We start from the raw sequence: 14,009 nt of genomic DNA, 5'->3' as shown, positions 1-14,009 counted from the left end.
CGTAGCCGTCAAGCGACATCCCCGGTCCTTTCCCCGCGCGGCCCTTTCACCAGCCGATGTTTTGATCAAAGCCGACACAGTCTGGTTTCTGGACGTGACCGTTTCCTCTCGGAGCCTCCGCTGAGAAATGAGTAATGGAGATGGATTTTCCTCCTCCTGCGCCTCCCCTCCCCTCCGCCAATCTCCCACGCCCGGCAATTCCTGGCCGCTAATCCGCTGCCCGGACCCTGACCACCTGAATGGCAGCAATTCCCACCGGAGAGCTCTGGGGTTAGGGCTTGTTTTCCGAGCAGGGATTGTTAAATTCGAACGCATGCTCGGCTAGGGCCTCTAGTTAGCAGGGCCGAATCTTTCTCCAGATGATGACAATTACAGACTTTTGACTTGCACAATGAAAGCCATGCAAAGGTGTCTCATTCAGGCCCATCGGAACTGCTTGGCCACTGTGTGAGACAGGATGTTGAACTAGAGGGACCTTCACTGGTCTGACCCAGCAGGGCTCTTCCGATGTTCTTATGAAGGCCTTGGCCTCTAATGCCATGTTGGTGGTGGTCCAGAGGAACTGGATGGCCACTAGGTGAGATGTGATACTGGACTAGATGGACCAGTGGTCTGACCCAGCAGGGCTCTTCTGATGTTCTTATGAAGGCCTCAGCCTCAATGCCCTGTTGTTGTCCTTCCAGAGAAGCCGGTTGGCCATTATGTGAGACAGGAGGCTGGACTAGAGGGGAGAGCACCAGGCCTGATCCAGCAGGGCTTTCCTGAGGTTCTTATTGCTATTCTTCTTTGGCCCGGCCTGCCAATTACTCTCTATTTGTCAGCCTTTGTGGTGAGCTGTCCCCGTTTAAAATATCAGCTGCATCATCCTTTCTAAAAATGGGATGGAACCAGAGCTGTAATCTAATTAGCTTTCTTTTACCCAGAGGGAAGAAACCAAAAAGCAATAACAATATGTGATTTATTTTCCCTGAGCTTTCTTGGCAGGCTTCTCCCCCCCCCCCCCCCCCGCAACTTTGAACAGAGGGCAGATTTATCCTTTGGGAATTAACAAACTTGGGAATCCGATGAAGGAGCCTTTATAAAAACAAAGCAAACTTTAAAGTGGTGTGAAATCCCAAAAGACTGAGAGAAATAGCAGGGTTAGAAAAAAACCCTGTTTTATGCATTTTATTCCTTCATTTATTACTTATTTACTCCATTTATGCCCCCCATTTCCCCCCAATGGGGACCCAAAGGGGCCGACATCAGTCTCTCTTCCCTATTTTACCCTCATAACAACCCTGTGAGGCGGGCTAGGCTGAGAGATCCTGACTGGCCTAAGGTCGGCCAGTTTTCACAGCAGAGTCTGAACCCAGATCTCCCGGAGATTAATTTGACAGGGATTTCCAACCAGGGTTCCGGGGAGAGCTCCCTAGGGGTTCTGCAGGCCCACCCCAATAAAATCCTTCATCATTGATCGGTCACCTTCTCCTCGTCCCCAACATCCAAGGAACTCAGCCAATGTTCTACAGCCAAAGTCTGCGCTCAACCCCAGAGTAAGGGCCCCGCTCCGGAGCAAACAGTAGGAAAAAAGAAGGATGTATAGAGCCTTGGTTTGACCTCGTCTGTCTGTTGTATTCCATTAGATGGATTGCGTTCTAAAATTGGCTCCGTTTGCAGCCAGGATGGCCCTGTGTCCCCGGCAAGGTTTTATTAACGGCCGTTATTGCAAAGTGCTCCATGTTCCTGGGGCGGGCGGGCCACAAAGAGCAGCCAAGGCTTAATGGAACGAAAGGGCTGCTATACATCAAAAGCAGCGCTGCAAAGAATCCCATTTGCTTTTTTTGGATGTGGGCAATTTCATTTTCTTTTCCCCCTTAGTCCTTGTCTCTTTCCCTCCCTCCCTCCCTCCCTCCCTCCCTCCCTCCCTTCCTACCTACCTACCCACCCACCCACCGGAAAAGAGAAACAGAAAAGTCAGCCCTAGCAGGGCAGCCCTGGAAAGGTGGCATCCCAAAATGTCACTGTATTGTACGGAGGATCGAATGTCGATAATTAGGGGGATGTCCGGAAGAGCAGAGGGAATGCCCAGAAGGAGGGTTTTCCCCAGCAGCCGAGGGAAGGCCGAGGAACTAGCTTCGTGGAGGCTTTTTCCAGAGAAGCAACCATTTGCAAAACTCTGAATTAGCAGAATTGTAAGGATGCCCTTGCAAAGCTCCCCCTGACCCCAAACAGCCCAGTCTGATCTCAGAGGCCAAGCAGAGCCAGCCGTGGCTAGCAGTTGGATGGGAGACCCCAAGGTATGCCTCAGGGTTGTGACCAGGAAGCAGCTCTTGAGTGGGTTGCCCCTTGTTGGCCGTGACTTAATCACAATTTTTTTTTTTGCAAGATCAATCCTACCCAGTGTTAGGGGGAACAGCCATGTTTAGTTTCTGGTGGTCATCCCCCCCACTCCAGGTCTGTAAATACTGGGATGGCAGGTTACAGTATAATGGGGGTGGCTGGTTACAGTGGGTGAGCAATAGGGATGTGAGTGTCCTGCATGGTGCAGGGGGGTTGGACTAGATGACCCAGGAGGTCCCTTCCACGATTCTATGGGAGATTTTGGAAGTAGAGCTGAAGGAGCATGGATGAAGTATGACGCCACGGAGTTCATTTCCCAAAGCAGCCCTTTCTGCCAGGTGACCCCATCTCGGTCACCGGCCAATCAGTTATCATCCCAGGAGATCTAGGGAGATAAATGGCGGTGTGTGTGGGGGGGTCAAAACGGAAACGAGGGACGAAGGAGCAGAAGACGCGGGAGGGAAAGAAAAAACTCTTAAGGGAGGAATCGATAGGCTTGTTACCCGCCGGGAAACACCTGGAGATTTCCGGGCCCCACCTGGAGGTTGGCACCCGCCCAGACTCACCCATCCTCGCGGGGGCGGGGATGGAAAGAGCACCAGCGAGCGAGATTCCCTCTCTCGGTCTTCCTCCTCCTCCCGGAGGGCGGCACGGCGAGAGTTAACGGCGCGGGGCGGGCCCGGAGCTCCCCCAGCCCGCCCGCCCGCCCGCCGGAGGCGCAGAAGCCGGCGCGGCCGCCTGCCAGTTGGGCGATGCGCGGCGTGCCGCTGGGCCGGGGCTGGCGGGGCTGGCGGGCGCGGCCCCCGACGGCCGGCTGAGCGCGCTCCGTGCCATGCCTTGCCATGCCTGGCCGGCTGCTGCGCCCGCTGCTGCTGCTGGCCCTGCTCAGCCTGGCCTGGGGGGCCGCCGTGGCGCGCGTCTTGCCTCCCCCGCCGCCGCCCTCGGTGTCCCGGGAGCCGGACGCGGCGCCCTGGTGCCCGTACAAGGTGCTGAGCCACGGCCAGGCGGGCGACGGCGGCGGCCGCCTCTGCTTCCGCAGCCCGGCGCGGGGCTTCCAGTGCGCGCCTCGCCGCTGCAAGGCGCACCGCTCGCCGGGGCGCGCCCTGGTGGCCAACGTGCTGCTCAACGGCAGCGTCCTCCTGCAGTGGGGCTGGCCGCCCGCCGGGATCGGGGCCGGGATGGGGGCCGGCCTGCGCGGCTTCTCGCTCGCCTGCTCGTGGGAAGGCGCCTACACGCGTTTCCAGTGTGACACCGTCCAGCTGGGCGCCTCCTGCCGGGACTACCTGCTGCCGGACGCGCACGGCAGCGTCCGCTACCGCCTCTGCCTGCGCGCCCTGCCGGCCGCCCCCAACGGGAGCGACGCCGGCCCCGATCCCTCGCCGGGCCCCGCCGAGTGCGTGGAGTTCACCGTCGAGCCGGCCGGCATGCGGGACATCGTCGTGGCCATGACGGCCGTCGGGGGCTCCATCTGCGTCATGCTGGTGCTCATCTGCCTCCTGGTGGCCTACCTGACCGAGAACCTCACGCCCCCCGCGCCGCCCCCGCCCCCGCCGCGCCCCAGAGCGCCCGCCGAGCCGGCCGGCGCCGGAACAAGACCTGCCGGGATGCCGCCGGGGGAGGCGTGGTGACTCAAAGTCAAGCCCCGCGGGAGATTGGCCCCCAGGTAAGCTTAGCCCTTGATCAGGGCTCACCTGGCCGGGGGAATAGGGGGTGAGGAGGCAGCATTTCCAGACCTCAGTTGAGAAAGGCTTGGGGATTTGAGGACAGGGATCTCAGTGAGCTGGAACTCCAGGGGATCCCCAGGTTCCACCTGGAGTCTGGCATCCTTGAACCTCAATGGGGCACATGGCCAGAGCCCACTCTCCAAATCATCTCTTTTTTTCTCCCAGAGAACTGGTCCATGTAGTCTAGAGAGGCGCTCTAATTCCAGGGGATCCCCTGGTCCTGCCTGGAGGTTGACATCCTTACCCAGGGGTGCCAGTTTCCATTCTACAGGATCAGGCACTAAGGATCTTGTGATCAGATCCCCCCCCTTAATTTAGAGTAATCCTCACTTGAACCCAGCAAGCCCCCTCCCCCAGCTCCCCCCATAGGCTGCCTGAAAATCAGCCTCTTGAATTCAGCTGGGTTTCTGACCCAGGAAGGGCAAGTAGTACCATGTGCCGGGTTGGAGCTTGCGCATGCAGGATCTGGGGCCGGCTGACTTGGTCCTGAGCCCTGTAGGATGCAGCGCAGTTGACCACTGATTCAAAACGCTGTGCCATTTCATAGATTTGCTGGCGAACTTGGCGGGGATTGTATCTGAGTCGCCGCGCATAGGGTTTCACTGTCAGGGAAGCTTTGGTGAAATGGTTGGGGGGGGAGGTCAGTTGGGGAAAGAGCCCTTCTGCATTAACTGGACAATTTTCAAAAATAAAGGACCCCCTCTTAAAATATATAGATAACCCTAGACTAAGATTGTAGCCGCTACTGGGGCTTGTTCTCGTAGGCTACCTGCATGGTCCCCTGTCAGCTCAAATGGGCAGCAGCAATGTTAAATGCCACAGATGGAAAGCCCGCGTCATTATGTGCCTCTCATGCACATGGCTTTCCCCATGGGGTTGCTTCGCCTTGGCCCACCATCAGGGCTTTTGGACCTTATTGCTGAGCTTCCAGCCGGGATTGAAATGTGCAAAGCAGAAGGCCCCAGGTACAGTCCCTGGTCCCTCTAGGTGAAACGATGGTGGACAGAACAGCTCTGCCTGAGACCCTGGCCAGCTGCTGCCAGTCTGAGCGGGCGACGCTGGCCTTGATCAACCCAGGGCCCAGCTCAGCAGGAAGCGGTCCGTGTGATCAGACCTTGTGGAAAGTTCCATTCACAGGGCATCTGCTCTTCACCCGCACTTGCTCGTGGACCATCTCTTTGGCATGCTGAAGGTCCCAGGTTCAATCCCCCACATCTCCAGTTTAAAAAATCAGGTAGTAGGCGATGGGGAAACCTCCACCCAAGAGAGCCTCTGCCAGTTTGATTAGAAGACAGTACTGACATGGATGGAACCTCCTGAGGGTCGTCGTCCCCCATCTCCAGGTGTTTCTGAACCCTACATGAAATCAGCATAGGTAGGAAGAAGGTATAAGACCACTTCATGAGGATTCTCTGGGAATGCATTGTGGAACGTATGTGGGGGTGGTTTCCTTTGGTGGGCCACTATGGAGAACCTCTCCATTCTTGATAAGCGGAGAGACCTCTCCTTTGTCGTCCCCCACCCCAAGGATGGGCTGTTGGCAACTGGGTCAGGTGGCTACATGAGGAGGAAGCAGGTGTCCATCCTGTGGAAGTAAAGGACGGGGAGCTGGGCCCTGGATCAACACCCAAGCCGTCGCCTCACTCCTTCATTGGTGGTGCAGGGTTTGAATATAAAGACGGGCTGGACAGAGACCAGGGTTTTATTGAAAGGTTCCAACAGGTTTGTACACATGAAGCTGCCTTCTACCAAATCAGGCTCTTGGTTCATCAAAAGCAGTATTGTCTGCTCAGGCTGGCAGGGGCTCTCGAGGGGGAGGTCTTTTGTATCACCTACTACCCAATCCTCTTTAACTGGAGATGCCAGGGATTGAACCTGGGACCTTCAGCATGCCAAGCAGAGGTTTCTCCAGCAAGCCACAAGATCGCCTGAGAACTTGAGAATCTCACGAGAAAGGTCAGTCATGTGGCTTGTGGTTTAATTTGCCAAGCAAAATAACGGCCTCCTTGTTGGGGACAGGTTGGGAACGGACCCAAGATGTCTGCCTTCCCTTGGAACATCTCATCTGCCCTTTGACTCTGGGCTGGAGCTCCGGCGCAGTAAACAGATGGTCTGCTCGTCCCGTCCCCAACGCTGCCATTCTTCTTCTGGAGCAAAGGCCTGCCGTATCCACGTCCCTCCAACATAGGTCCCTTCAACCATCCTGGAAGGAGCAGTCGTTGAGCAGCAAGCCTCCCTCCACATCCTGAGCAGAGATGGAAGGGCATCTTAAGAGGAGAGGCCGCTGTGTCTCTGTCCGACCGAGGTCCGATCACCCAGCATTCTCGTGACCGGCTTCGGAGAGGTACCAGCGTCTCAAATTTGGTAGAACTGCCCTGAAGATGAAGCCGGAACCCCAGATCGGGTGTCAATATGACGCTCCAGGCTTCGGAGCGAACTTTGGAAGGTTTTCTACATGGTCGGAGCAGGTTTCTGCTTGGCTGGGGCCAAGTATCCAGCGATACTCGAATTTGTGTGGTGACTCCCGGTATGTTTTGTCCTCCAGACTTGAGTTCTCAGCACAAAGAGATGGTTCTCTTTTTTTCCTTTTTTTTCAAAAAAAGTAGCATCATATTTTTTTATAGGCCCACATTCTGTCTGAATTCACTCGCGTCCCGATGGTTGTCGGAAGTTGTTCCACGTCTGAGCGTCTTCGTTGGGTAACGTTAGGGGAAGTTGAGAGGGCGGAGAGCTACGGTGTCCTGTAGGACTCAAAAGGTCTTGGGCGATGCTGGAGTTTTTAGACTTGGCTTCAGTGCAGGAGGCAATGCCGGCAGGTTTTGCTTGCTCTATTCTCGATTGGTGCAGGAGAGGAAGGGGTCACATCATTTTCAGTTTCCCGGGATAAAAATGCCTCTTTTAGGTAGGGTGGGAAAAGAGAAAAACACAGAATAAGTCCCTGTCTTTTATTTTGTTCCCAAGTAGCTCGAGAGCCTCTTGTGGCACAGAGTGGTAAGGCAGCAGACATGCTGTCTGAAGCTCTGACCATGAGGCTGGGAGTTCAATCCCAGCAGCCGGCTCAAGGTTGACTCAGCCTTCCATCCTTCCGAGGTCGGTAAAATGAGTACCCAGCTTGCTGCTGGGGGGTAAACGGTCATGACTGGGGAAGGGAATGGCCAACCACCCCGTATTGAGTCTGCCATGAAAACGCTAGAGGGCGTCACCCCAAGGGTCAGACATGACCCAGTGCTTGCACAGGGGATACCTTTGCCTTTTTAGCTCGGGAAGGGATTTCCAATAAAGAAAGCAGCAGAAGAGGCAGGACTACTTCCTGCCCAGTGCCGTGGGTAGATCTCCTACCCGGAGTGCTTTTTAAAGCCAAATACCACGTCAGGACTTCTAGCCATCGTCTTGTGTCGCTTTGCTGTCACTCAGGTGCTCAGACCCCTTTTCCCGTTCCTGTGAAGGAAGACTTAATAAACTGTGACATATTGCCCGGGGTGGGCGAGCGGGTGGGCCGTCGCTGTTCACGCGTGTCGAGCTTACTGGCTGGGGGTGAAAACTGTGCGCGTGTGTGAGTGTGTGTGTGGGGGGGGTGTCTTCTGCAAATGGTCACTTCCCAATGGAACATCCATTTTTAAATTTTTTTTCATTTATTAAACTACCTAGACCCGGCCTGCCTTTTGATTCCGCTGCCTTGGGGACTTGGGCATGGCTTTGACAGAGGCTTCCAGAGAGTGGTTGGGTGGGATTGGAAGCCGTTTCCAAAATCGACATACCTCACAATAAAATGTTGCAACCCCGTTGCGGGACGGAAAACTGTCACTTCACTAGGTGCAATTTTGGGTTTCTGCTTTGGGCATCGGCATGACTTAGAGCAGGGGTAGTCAACCTGTGGTCCTCCAGATGTCCATGGACTACAATTCCCATGAGCCCCTGCCAGCGTTTGCTGGCAGGGGCTCACGGGAATTGTAGTCCATGGACATCTGGAGGACCACAGGTTGACTACCCCTGACTTAGAGCATTCTTGGCTGAAAGGAATTTAAGCGGAGAGATGTAAAAAGCCACTTAGGGGAGAAAAGCTGGGGATAAAATTTTTAAATTTCTGGTGGAGAGGGGGCACATTTATCAGTGGAAAGAGAGGCTGATTCTGTGAGGTTCAAGGGGGTGGCAGATTACAGTGGATGAGCGATGGGGTTGTGAGTGTCCTGCCTAGTGCAGGGGGTTGGACTAGATGACCCAGGAGGTAGTCCAACTCTGTGATTCTATGATTCTGTCTGAATCCAACCCTATCCGTATAACTTAAGAACACAAGCAACCCTGCTGGATCAGACCAGTAAGGGTCCATCTAGTCCACCATCCTGCCTCACACAGCCCAGCCAGTTCTTCCAGAGGGCCAACAACAGGGCATAAAAGCCAAGGCCTTCCTCCTGGCTCTGGAATTCAGAGGTTTAGTCCCCCTGAATGTGGAGGTTCCGCTCCTTGCCCATGGCTTGGAGCCACTGAGATGCCTGTCTTCCATCAAACTTTGAAATAGGCCTGTGATCTGGGGACTCCTATCCGCCGCTGTGATTTCCCAGCTTGTAGCCCAATGCTGGGACGAACAATTTTATGCCCTAGAGTGGAACGCTCCCTCCCTCCTCTGTAGTTGGGCCATTTGTCTTTTTAATAGGGTGACCAAAATCCCTCTGCTGTCTCTTGAATGGAGCAGTGTTTACCGAGACATGATGCAGCACAGCTTTGAATGTTCGGCTACTGAAATATCAGTGTGTCCCGGGAAAATGGAGCGGTTGGAGGGGAAGCCATTGCGGATTTTCTCGTTCAGGTACCACAGCTACACTCCGGCAAGCTTGTCCACAATTTCAGTAGCAAAGGCAGCATTTGTGTGCTTCCCCCCACCCCAAAACACTCTCATGTGTCATCTGTGCCACGAAACATACATACGTAGGGGTAGAACACTACAAAAAAGCAATCTTGTTGGATGATCGCACTGAGGTTTCTTGGGAGGGATTGTTTTATCCTGGGTCTGTTCTGCACCCGTTGGATGATTCTCTTTCAGTGCATTCTAGAAGTAGATTTTCCTATTCTGCACGGGAAAATCCAGCTGAAAAAGCATAGTGGAAGTGCATTCTCAAACCTGCCTGGATTGAATTCCGGTCTGGCTCTGCAATTGGGTGGCTTTCTTTTTTTGTTTTAAGGGAGATTGAGGAGAGCCAGCCGGTTGGTCCGAAGTAGCAGGACCCCTTTAGGACGAACAAAGCTTTATTCAAGGGGTGAACTTTCGTGAGGATGCATGCGCTTCTTCAGACGACAAAACAGGAATCGCCAGACTACCCATCTTTTTCTTTTGTTTTCCTCCGATCCCTTTCGAGCTTCCTTGAATTGCCAGGTTGCTATAAATGGCTTCTCTCCATGCCGGAGGGGGGGCGGGGAGGGTGCCAGATGGTGCCGCACGAGACGAGAACAGATGGTTCTTTTGGGAGCCCATTTCCTGTGTGACGTCGGCTTTGCCGGAACCAGTACAAGATTCCGAGCAGCCCGATTCTGCCTGGGCCCATGCGTTGAGCAGACCCCGCGTCCCAAGATGCAGGTGGGTTGGCTTGTCTCCTTTTCGACGCGGGGACAGGCACCCGTCTGGGCAAAGCCCATTTTAACTAGCCTTCATTTCTGTTTTCTTTATCGACTGTTGATATCCTGCCTTTCTTCCCCAAAGAGACACATACGTTGTTCTGTTCTCTGTACCTCTGGAGGGCCAACAATAGGGCATAGAGGCCAAGGCCTTTATAAGACCCCCAAGGATCAATTGTCCATCTAGTCCGGTATCCCATCTCACATAGTGGCCAGCCAGTCCCTCTCGAAGGACAACAACATGACATAGAGGCCAAGGCCTTCGTGAGAACATCAGAAGACCCCTGCTGGATCAGATCAGGGCCAACCACATGGCAGAGAGGTTGGCATAAAGGAGGCCGTTGCGGTGGTTTTTATGCCCTCTCCAAACTCCAGCAGCTCCGAACACTCGCCCAGGTGGGGCCGATGTCAGCTTTCACCCTCCTTCGCAACCTTCCGCTCCACCCCCGTCCTTTGAGCAAGGACACAAATATCCCTGCAAACAGCCCTTGAGTAATTACAGTTCTTAAGAGTCTCCTGCCAGGGCTCTTCTTCAGGAGCTTGGGATGGCTGCTGGCATATTGGAGGGGCCGAAAATAACTTCCTCATTTGTTTTGCTCCCTCTCTCTCTCTTTTGCCTTGCAAAAGGACAAGGGGGAAGATACACACACACACACACACACACACACAAACCTCCCCCCCCCAAAAAAAACCCAGAGCCAAGATCAATACGACCGAACTGCCCTTGAGCTAAAAATGGAGGGGTGTGTGTGTGTGGGAGCCATTTAAAATGCAGATGTTCCTCCTGCCGTATACCAGGTGATGTGATGGTGACTTGATAACACTGCCGAGATCTGGGGACAATGAGCAATGAGGCCTGGCTCTTCGGATGAGCGATTGCTTTTCGAGCAGCGGAGCTCGGTCAGAAGGACGACTCTGGGTGCCGGCAGCAGGGGCACAAAGCCCAGTATCTCTTGTCTGGAGCAGGCACCCCCAGTGAGGATCCCCAGAAGCTCAGGAGGGGGTCTGTGGCCTTTCCTCTTCTGCCTTAAGATAGGGTGACTTTCAAGGGATACCAGGGTCACGGCATGGAGGCAGAAAATGGGGAGCCACCTCCAAGCCTCCCTTGCTGGGCTGCCAGACAAGCCTACGGTCCCCTGGCTATGTAACACGCATGCCATGCGATGAATAAGGAAATAAAACACAATCTCCCCATCTTCACGCATCCGCAGGCCCTTGCCCGCCTCTCTTTCCCACCCCTCGCCTCGTGTTCCTTCTGTGACTTTCCTCCTCCCGCTTTGGCAGCCTGAACCGTTCTCTTTCTTTGCAGCCCTCAGAGAAAGCCGGCGCTGGGCGAGAACCACCGTTCTATTCCTGCCTGGCACGTGCCCACCGGGTCTAAAAATAGCCCTCCGCTAGCCGAGCGGCATGTGCGCCAAGGGAGATGTTTCCCTCCAGCCACCGCCTGAGTTTGGGGAAGAGCCACCCCGTTACCCCCTCCCCAAGGCCTGGGGACAAAGGGCTCAAGAAGTTTTTCCAGGGAAAATCAAATTTCCCTCAAACTGACAACAAAGTCTCCCAATTCAGAGCTGGGCCACTGATCAAGTCCAACAGGCTGCAGTTCTCAGAAATAGCACTGTGGTTCAATCCTTCTGATGCTCAGGATGGGTAACAGCATTCAAACATATAGAAAAGTTAAAACTTTAAAACATTCCAACTGCTGCCACTCATGCCCCCAAGGAAACCCCAGATGGGGGAGTTTTGTGGGAGCTGATCTTGCATCTTTTCTCCGTTGTACCGTAGCAGTGAGGGCAGCTTCCGTGCAGGATGTAATTTTTGGCCATAAGCTCGACAGAATAGCTCCGTCTTACAGGCCCCGCGGAAATGATATCGGTCCCACCGGGCCCCGATTTCCTCTGGGAGCTCATTCCTCCAGGTTGAGGCCAGCGTCACCTCTTTTAGGCCAGGGAACCCTGAAGAGGTCGACCGAAGCTTCCTTGAACAGACAGCCATGTGGATCCCGCAAGGCTCTGAAGCGGTTCCCAGCTGATCCCTCAGCCCGTAAGCTCCTCAGGGCAGGGGCTTCGCCTTTTTCAACTCGTGCTGCTCTTGAGACGTCCCCGTCCACCGCTGATGCCTTCCAGACAACAGTAACAAGTTGTGCTCGGTGACCAGAGACAGAGCGCAGCACGGATGTCAAGATGACTGATGCGCCGCCGTCATTGGGAGGGAGCCATGGGCAATGCCGAGAGCGATAGCCAAGCGGGGGTTCCTTGCTCTGCCCAAACGCAAGACGCAGGCCACCAAAGAGGCTGTGCCCTGTGTGAAGTCTCCGGGGGCTATTTTGTTCGTCAGCCAGGGGAACCCTGCGACGGCTGGGGAAGCCATTCGGATGCTGCCGTCGCTTTCCAGCCTGGGGCGTGACCGCATTGACATCTCGCCTACCGCAGGCCGGCGATGACTCAAACGCCAGCCGAAGGTGCCCGAGGGGGGAGGGGGGCATCTCTCGAGCAAAAATCAATCTGCTGTTAAAACAGACACAAATTAAAGAGCTCTCGTCTGCAGGGATGGTGCCGAGCCAATATAGATGAGGATAAAGTTCCGCTCCGTTCCGGGGCTGGGGGGACGCCGATCCGGCCGGCGTTGATTTCCCTGGCCTGTTTTCGTTAAGGCCTTAATTAAGAGCTTTGAGCAGATATTAAACTGAGAATTAGGGACCGGACCCCTGCAGATCTTCGGAGAAGGGCTGGACGCCGCTGCCTGCCTCCGTAACCGCCCCCCGATTTATTGCGGCAAAAGTGCGGCCTTCCCCGCTGCGGCTGGAGATGGCCATTCATCAGGAACATCATTGCTTCATTATCGAGTTCCTGCGGCATGCCAAGGTGGTTTCCTGGCTCTCCGTACCACTTGCAGGAGTGAACACAGCACAGGCTGCGGGGGAAGGGGGGTACGTTCTACAATAAGAGTTGGTTTTTATACCCCCCTCTTTTCACTACCCAAAGAAGTCTCAAAGCATCTTACAATCACCTTCCCTCCCTCTCCCAGCAATAGACGCCCTGGGAGGTAGGTGCGGCTGAGAGAGCTCTGGAAGAACTGCTCTGCGAGAACAGATCTAACAGGACTGTGATGAGCCCGAGGTTATCCAGCTGGCTGCATGTGGAGGAGGAGTAGGGAATCAAACCCGGCTCCCCAGATCAGAAGCTGCCGCTCTTAACCACTGCACCAAACCAGGTATTATTATCTCCAGGTATTATTGTTATTATTTATTTGATTTTTATACTGCTGTCCCCATAGCTGGCTCGCGGCGGTTAACACAATAAAAGTATCCATGCCATTAAAATCCCCATAAAAAGGTTAAAATCCATTTAACCCGTAGCTGGCACTGCTAATAAGGGAAGATTTTAATCACTGCGTAGGGAGAGGATTCAACCCCTTCTTCGTACTGCCGCCCTGATCGAGCCCTTTTAAAGGATGCTACATGGAGGCCAGTTCTCAGCTGGCCCTTTGCTTCCTCCCCCGCCCTGCTGGCCAATTCATAATCAGGGGAAAAACCCCACTCCCCCCCCTTTCGGCCCCACACTCTCCTAACAGGGTCCCAAACATTGTGGCCGGAGGGCGCCACCTAGTGTTCCCTTGTGGGCATAACCGATGGCTTCCAAAGAGCTCCCAGCAAAGAATTTTAGATAGAGAAATTTTAGATAGAGAAAAGAGGGGATGAGTGAGGACAGGCTGAAGTTCATTTCTAAATCAGAGGCTCACATCTGTTTGGAGGCCAATCCCCTGCTTCCAGAAATGTAATTTGGGGGCTGAAATGCAGTTTGTGCATTTCACATTTTGGAAGGCACCTTTGTATTAAGACGGTGTTCCAGAGGAACTGCCATAGCTCTGTGTGTGTGTGTGTGTGTGTGTGTGTGTGAAAGAGGTATTTTCTTGTTGTCTGTAGATGGCCCTGGTGCAGCAGAAGCCAGAAGCAGGAAACCCGGGCTTTGGGCACAGGCCAGAATCGGAGCCTTAGGGGCTGGTAGGGCTCTTGTAGCAAGTCGGGGAGTCTTGACTGAATCACAGTTTCTTGTGACGACTGAAAGCAGCCCGTAGTGTGTGAGATATAAAGTTGGGGGTGATCGGCCACCGGGATGGCAGTCCTCGTGCCGCTTTGAGCTTTAGCGAGTAAAACCGGAACAAATTGGTCCAGTCCACAAAGTGGGAATCAAATACAGAATGTGGCCTTTGACCCCAGAGTTCTGGGGTGGGTGGGGTGGGGGGGCGGTGAACACATTCCCTGTTTTGCAAAACTCCTCTGTGGATTTGCATTTCTGTATAAATTCGGGCCTGCGGGCCTGATTTATCGGTCTGAGCATGACCTTTCGGTCCAGCCAA

General features: G+C 54.4%; 1 protein-coding gene across 1 annotated transcript; it reads left to right on the top strand.

Moving 5' to 3' along the window:
* Positions 1 to 3,033: 3,033 nt before the first annotated feature.
* FNDC10 (fibronectin type III domain containing 10) lies at positions 3,034 to 6,587 on the top strand. Its single transcript, XM_077311419.1, has 2 exons — positions 3,034 to 3,985; positions 6,066 to 6,587. The coding sequence occupies exon 1, from the start codon at positions 3,165 to 3,167 to the stop codon at positions 3,948 to 3,950; it is 786 nt and encodes a 261-aa protein (XP_077167534.1). The 5' UTR covers positions 3,034 to 3,164; the 3' UTR covers positions 3,951 to 3,985; positions 6,066 to 6,587.
* Positions 6,588 to 14,009: the final 7,422 nt, after the last annotated feature.

This window comes from Paroedura picta, chromosome 15 (assembly GCF_049243985.1).
Source record: "Paroedura picta isolate Pp20150507F chromosome 15, Ppicta_v3.0, whole genome shotgun sequence".
NCBI lineage: Eukaryota > Metazoa > Chordata > Lepidosauria > Squamata > Gekkonidae > Paroedura > Paroedura picta.
Note: the sequence above shows the minus strand (reverse complement) of the source record. Positions and strands in the feature narration are given on the sequence as shown.

Coding starts and splice junctions, on each gene's coding strand:
- FNDC10 (XM_077311419.1), top strand. CDS start 3,165: ATGCCTGGCCGGCTGCTGCGCCCGCTGCTGCTGCTGGCCCTGCTCAGC.